Source organism: Portunus trituberculatus, chromosome 27 (genome assembly GCF_017591435.1).
Source record: "Portunus trituberculatus isolate SZX2019 chromosome 27, ASM1759143v1, whole genome shotgun sequence".
Lineage (NCBI taxonomy): Eukaryota > Metazoa > Arthropoda > Malacostraca > Decapoda > Portunidae > Portunus > Portunus trituberculatus.
Window position 1 is genome coordinate 6,160,801 of NC_059281.1, and position 7,500 is coordinate 6,168,300.

At 39.3% G+C, this 7,500-nt stretch overlaps 1 protein-coding gene across 1 annotated transcript in view; it reads right to left on the reverse strand.

Moving 5' to 3' along the window:
• Positions 1 to 4,425, reverse strand: part of LOC123509454 — a 27,532-nt gene extending 23,107 nt beyond the window's left edge. The window contains exon 1 of the mRNA XM_045263743.1: positions 4,062 to 4,425. Coding sequence (XP_045119678.1) covers positions 4,062 to 4,119 — 58 coding nt within the window. The 5' untranslated portion in view covers positions 4,120 to 4,425. The remainder of the gene's footprint in view (positions 1 to 4,061) is intronic.
• Positions 4,426 to 7,500: the final 3,075 nt, after the last annotated feature.

Here is a 7,500-nt window from a genome sequence, read left to right on the forward strand (position 1 = left end):
CAACAACATCAACAACAACAACAACAACAACAACAACAACAACAACGACAACAATAGCAGCAGAAACAACAACAACAACAATAACAACAGCAACAACGACAACAACAACACTGGACGCAGCAACAAGACCAGCATTAACGTCACAAACATTTCTCTTTTAAAAGCTCCACATAATTTCAAAGCACTCAAACACTTTAGCCTTCCTTTCTTTCCTCCTCTCTTGCTCCATCCTCTTAACTTAACCTCTCTGCCATCATCCCTTTATCCCTCCATCTTGAGACGCGGCTGGGAAAACGAAGGGAAGGGGAGGGAAGGAGAGTGTGAATGGGAGACGATGGGTAGTGCATTTGTCATAGTCAGTGTTACTAGACGTGGCTGTGTTTGGTATCTGCTCGTGTGATAGAGAGTGGTTGATAAATGGATGGGTGTTATTTATTGATATACAGATGGATGAATTGATGTGTAGGTAGTTATGAAAGTCCTGGCTGATGTTTAGGTTAGTAGAAATAGAGGATAGGTGAGTTTATTTGCAGATGGATAGATAGATAGATAGATAGGTAGACAGATAGATGGATAGATGGATAGAAAAATTCAATGTTTGCTTATTAAATAACTGAAAAAGATGAAAGAAGTATTAATATTTAAGTTAAAAAGTTTTATTCATCATGTTCATATTTCTTTGATATATTTGGACTTTTTATTATTTCTATATCGTGTCTTTGCATTTAATTTTATTTGCTACCTACACATTGTTTCTTGTACTTTTATTCCCCTTTTGTTTTTATTCTCCCTTTGAAACAACAGAACAGAGCCCTTGCTTCTTGCGTCTTTCCTCATTACAACATATTCCTGCAGGGGCGCGTGTTCTGCTGCCATGCGTTCACCATGGTTGGAAAAGAATCCTTGGAAATCGGAACATTAAATATAGAGAATGGCTTTTGTATCCTGCACGTACCTCTCCGCGCTCGTACCCTAAAGAATCGAGTTTTTATTACGTAGTCTTCACAGTACGAAAGCTTCGTGGTAACTTTTGGTAGAGATCTGTTTATTATTGTGGCAGTAATGATATTCACAGTGCATTTTCTTCTGCCCTTCCCATAAAGAGTCGAATGTTTTTGTATCTTCAATAACAGGATCCTAATTCGAACGTGTAAGAGAAAATAGTTTATTATGATGATGATAATAACTTATCAATCCTGCTCTTTATATAGAACAGAGAGTTTTGAATTTCTATCCTCAGTAAGGGGAAGTTTTAATGGCAATGTTTTTGAGATCAGTTTATTAATAACATTTAATTGGTATATGGTACATTTTTCTTTAGTTTGTAGTCATTGTGAGGTATATTTACTTGTTCTACAGCCGTCTCTAATGTTCAAACTGAGTAGAAGTAAAGATTTCCTTCTTTACTTCTGGTGGTATAGATCATCTCGTAACGCAGTGAAAGGAGGAAAATGGCAATGATAATCAACTATATTTCATCCACGTTCTTATAAAAAAAATCCAGTTTATCTTTTAAATTGCCTCAACAATTGGAAGTCTTGATGTTATTGTGTAGGAGAGACGAGTTTGTTAGAATGGCAGTAATGATCATATAGCATATTTCTCTGAATTCCCTTCAATAAAAAGTTGAGTGCTTTTATGATGTACCTGCAGCAGTAAATCTCAGCGAAAGTGTGTAGAAATAACCCTCTTAAAACGACACTAATGACGTATATTTCTCCATCTTCCTTGCCATAAAGCAGTGGAGTGGTGCCATTCCACTACAGCAATTCTTCATGTTGGATGGTCTGTTAAGGTGACAATAATCATTTGTATATGACACCTTCAAGACGGGAGGACAAGAAGTGGTTTGTGTGTGGCTAAGTCAAAAAGAAAAGAAAAGAATAAGAAAAACTCACAATTTATAACCTCTTTTCCTCTTGTCTCCTCTTTTTCTCCCTCTCCCTCTCCCTCTCCCTCCCTCTCACTCTCCTCTCCTACTTCTCAAAATACCTCCGTGTTTATTTTGTCTCATTCACACCCACATAATCTCCTCCCCTCTCTCTTACCCCTTCTCTCTTACACTACTGCCTCCTCTCCACCCGACTCCTTCCCCAATGCCCTTCTCCCTCTTCCATCACTCTCACCCACTCATCATTCTCCTGTTTCTCATTCTCCCTTCCACTCCCCCTATGACATCTAACCTTGACTCTTCTCCCCCTCCTCTGTCCCTCCTTTCTTCCCCCCTCTCTCTCTCCTTCTTAGCTTCCAGGTAACAATTAATGGCAGCGTTATGGGAATCAGATGTTCCTGATAGCTTGAGATAGAGAGAAAAAGAGAGAGAGAGAGAGAGAGAGAGAGAGAGAGAGAGAGAGAGAGAGAGAGAGAGAGAGAGAGTGTGTGTGTGTGTGTGTGTGTGTGTGTGTGTGTGTGTGTGTGTGTGTGTTAGATTACATTTATTATCTTACTTAACCGAGGATCATTTATGTAATGGAACGTGCACACACACACACACACACACACACACACACACACACACACAAACACACACGCACACTTATCACGGTAATGTATCAGAGCTTCAACAAAACCAAAGCGATTTCGTATCTTGGTCAATAAACAAACAAACAAGCAGACGATAACTAACAAACACACACACACACACACACACACACACACACACACACACACACACACACACACACACGGTAGCTCAGTGGTTAGAGCGCTGGCTTCACAAGCAAGAGGACCGGGGTTCGATTCCCCGGCCGGGTGGAGATATTTGGGTGTGTCTCCTTTCACGTGTAGCCCCTGTTCACCTAGCAGTGAGTAGGTACGGGATGTAAATCGAGGAGTTGTGACCTTGTTGTCCCGGTGTGGTGTGTGCCTGGTCTCAGGCCTATCCAAAGATCGGAAATAATGAGCTCTGAGCTCGCTCCGTAGGGTAACGTCTGGCTGTCTCGTCAGAGACTGCAGCAGATCAAACAGTGAACACACACACACACACACACACACAGTCACTCGACAAACAAAAGCGCCATGACCTTCCTGTGTGTCGATAAAGCGAAAATTAAACTTAAACGCTTTGCTCAATTAATCTTTTCACCTGTGTGCTCGTGTGTATGTATGTGTGTATGTATATAAGAATATTACTCCAATCTTTTGTTTTGATATGAGTTAGAGTAAATACATTCATAGAGATAAACAAAAAATTATTACATTCAGACAAAGACAGACAGACTGACAGACTGCCAAGCAGACAAAGAGATCAAAGAAGCGGATGAATGAATAAGAAATGAATGAAATATGGAGTAAAAGCAGAATTGATACAAGGCAAATGAAAGAGAGAGGCAGAGGGAAGAAAGGAAAGGAAAAAAAGACTGACAATAAGGAAATAAAGAAAGAAGCAGGAAGGACAAAGAGGAGTAATGTAATAAATTCATGTAGTTTATGAGAGAGAGAGAGAGAGAGAGAGAGAGAGAGAGAGAGAGAGAGAGAGAGAGAGAGAGAGAGAGAGAGAGAGAGAGAGAGAGTGAAGTTGTCTGTCTGTGAAAGTTTACAAGTAGACAACATGTGGCCAATAATTCCTCCTCCTCCTCCTCCTCCTCCTCCTCCTCCTCCTCCTCCTCCTCCTCCTCCTCCTCCTCCTCCTCCTCCTCCTCCTCCTCCTCCTCCTCCTCCTCCTCCTCCTCCTCCTCCTCCTCCTCCTCCTCCTCCTCCTCCTCCTCCATGTCATTTATCATATTGCAGAACATAACTCATTTGCCCTTTGAAGGAGTTATAATTTAATGAAAGATATTAACGTGTTTGATATCAGCATACACTTTAATTATGACTGTGTGTGTGTGTGTGTGTGTGTGTGTGTGTGTGTGTGTGTGTGTGTGTGTGTGTGTGTGTGTGTGTGTGTGTGTGTGTGTGTGTGTTCAGTTAATTATCTTATGGAATGCTTTCGTGATAATATTCTTTTCAAACTCGAAATTTCACTAATGATGAGATAAGAATAATCTCTCTCTCTCTCTCTCTCTCTCTCTCTCTCTCTCTCTCTCTCAAGTGACCGGTAAAAAAGGCTGAATATCACTCACCCATCGCCATCATCATCATCATCAGCAGCAGCGCCGTGGTTCCCCAGCCTGGCGCCATCTTGCCCTCGGTACTGTCCCTCTCGCGACGATCAGCTGGGCGTGGTGTGCCTTTTTACCATCTTCGCCTCGGGACTGTTTACTATATTGTTTTTACAGGCTCATGCTTTCTTTTTCTTTTGATGGTTTTTCTTTTCTTTTTTTTCTATTTGTCTCTTTTTGAGTTTCTTGTTTTTTTGCACTTCGTTTATATTTTTGCTGAAGTTTCGTCCGTTTTATTTTGTTTTCTAGGTATTGTCTTGTCTGGTTTATTTATTTATCTTTTTTATTTCACTGAATGAAAAAAAATATGTTGTAGAGATCATTAGTATTTGATTAAAGAGATAACAAAATTAATAGGTCTTCCTCCCGCGTAACTAACTGCTTCATGACACCAGGAAACGATACCGAAATAAACAGATCAATATACCTGATAGATACACACACACACACACACACACACACACACACACACACACACACACACACACACACACACACACACACACACACACCTTTATTAATGACGCAGCTACAATGTTCTTTAATCCCGGGGCGTTACAAGACTCAGCATCGTGTAATTAAATGTCATGCTGAAGTGTTTATCATCTCGCTACCTTTGAGAGTCTGAGGGAAAACTAATTCGTATGTAAATATAAGAAATTGTGTATCAAGTTTGCATTTCTCTTCGTATGAACGTCAAGAGAAACTAAAGAACTAAAGAACTAAAAGAATAACGAATTGCTGAGTGTTTTCCTAATCCTTCAGTGCTTGTATTTATTTTATTCTATTTATAACGAAGTGCAGTCTATTTTCAGATTTCTTCTTTACGTGTATCTGTTTTAATTCCATGTATTTATTTTTTATTTGTGCTTAGAAGAGGATGAAATTAATAATGTCACAGCTCTTCATATTAATCTTTGCAACGATGTATCTTTTTTTTTTACACATGAGATTTTTAATTTTATTCTTATTTACATTTGCTATATTTTTCGTTCTTTGATCCACGCTTTAGCTAATACTTGTATGAAGAAATATATGAAACCTACATATTCTGGATAAAACTAATAGTCTTTTCCCTTTTTTTTCTCTCATATTTTATACTTCATCCTTCGAATTCAAACCAGTAAAAGGAAAACATATACATCTACATCAGTACTAAACAAACTGATATTTTTCTCATCCAGTAATTCATCCTCGGTTTTATTTCGATGTTTAATTAAAAAGAATAGATATGTAAAAATACTTAATGCCAAAACCCTCTTCTTTTCCTCCAATACCGAATTTTATACACTCTTTTCCATCATATCAAAAAGGCAATTGAAAACATTAAACATTTATAGCCTCAAAAAACTAAGAACTTTCCATTGATACTTCGCTTCTTTACGTTCCGCCTCGTATTCCAAGTTTAAATCATTCCCTCGTGTTTTCTGATGTTGCTCGTTTTTTTTCCTCCTTATCCACGGTACCTTTGGCTTCACAAGAGATCGTACACTGCTCCAAAGACGCTCAAGCACCCATGAGCTGACGGCGCGGCGGCTGGGGTGGGACTGGCGGACTCTGGGGTGCTGCAGGAGAGAGTGTGTCTGTAGAGGGCGTGCAGGAGGCGTGGAGGGGTGCGGAAAGAGGCGTGGTAGGCAGCAGCGGTAGTGGTGGTGGTGGTGGTCTGCAAGGAAAGGTTTGAGAGGCCCTGCTGTTTGTGTGTGTGTGTGTGTGTGTGTGTGTGTGTGTGTGTGTGTGTGTGTGTGTGTGTGTGTGTGTATGTGTGTGAGTAAGTATAGTTTATTGCCATTTTTAAGGAGTACAGGCAGATTTATAATTAATAAATATGTCAGGCATGGTCTGTCGAGTCGAAACTCCTAAGACAGACGGTTTTAATTAAAAATTCTATGCAGTGAGAGCAGAAAAATTGTTTTACATAATATCTCACCTAGTTAGGGAGTAATCTTTTTTCATTGTAAAGTTAACTTGTATACAATGTGCTGTCACCAAGGCAGAAACCTAACTAATACATTCTATAGTCTGATTGAGACACCATATATACAAACATTCAATAAAAAAAAATATGAAAAGAAAAGAAAAGAAAAAAGAAATAATAAACGGATACACAACACAAGTTAATGCGGAATTTTGTTCAATCAAAATATGTTTCTTTATTTAGTTTTTGTATGCTTGTATGTTAAAATTACCAAGAAGTTTGATCTCGTTTTGGTACTGCTCACTTTTTTGTGTATTTTCTTCATTATTTACTTATTTCTCAGTTTTCTTTGTCTTTATTTTTTTTCTTCACCTCCATTTCTGTTAGTCTATTTATTTTTTTTGTATGTCTGTCCTTATCTTCCGTTTATCCTTGTTTTCATTTATTTGTCTGTTTCTCCGTCTAGTCTTCTGTATTCGTTTATCTACTTATTTAAATTTTAGTGAGTAATCTATCTGGTAGTTTTTTTTTCTGTGTGTATTTATTTACGTATATATTGTTGTGATACATAGTTGTCTTTACTACACACACACACACACACACACACCCGGTAGCTCAGTGGTTAGAGCGCTGGCTTCACAAGCCAGAGGACCGGGGTTCGATTCCCCTGCCGGGTGGAGGTATTTGGGGTGTCTCCTTTCACGTGTAGCCCCTGTTCACCTAGCAGTGAGTAGGTACAGGATGTAAATCGAGGAGTTGTGACCTTGTTGTCCCGGTGTGTGGTGTGTGCCTGGTCTCAGGCCTATCCGAAGATCGGAAATAATGAGCTCTGAGCTCGTTCCGTAGGGTAACGTCTGGCTGTCTCGCCAGAGACTGCAGCAGATCAAACAGTGAAACACTCTCTCTCTCTCTCTCTCTCTCTCTCTCTCTCTCTCTCTCTCTCTCTCTCTCTCTCTCTCTCTCTCTCTCTCTCTCTCTCTCTCTCTCTCTCTCTCTCTCTCTCACTCTTTCTCCCCCAGTCACGTCTCGCATTACTCAGCTCCACTCTTAAGGAAAAGTTGATTGGCTACTCGCCCCTACTGAATTATGAGTGTGTGTGTGTGTGTGTGTGTGTGCCATTTTTCTCTTTTGGTGTTGTTGATTAATAGTAAATGTTTCTCTTTTTTACTGTTTAGTTTGCGTTTGTAACTTTTTTCCGGTTCCTTTCTTCTTATTTTTATTATTCGTCTTCTGTATTCTTTTAAATATTTCACTTCTTCATGATAGTGTTTGTTGTTGTTTTTTATTGCTTTTGCTTTTATTTTTACTGTTGACTATAAAGGAGAAAATTAAGCCAATGAGGAGTAGGGTGAAGAGGAAGAAGGGGAGGAGAAGGAAGAGTTAAAGGAGGAGGAGGAGGAGGAAGAAGATCAAGAGAAGGAGGAGAAGATATATGCAAAAAACTAACAAGATAAAGAAAAAAAAGTGAGAGGAGGAGGTGAAGTA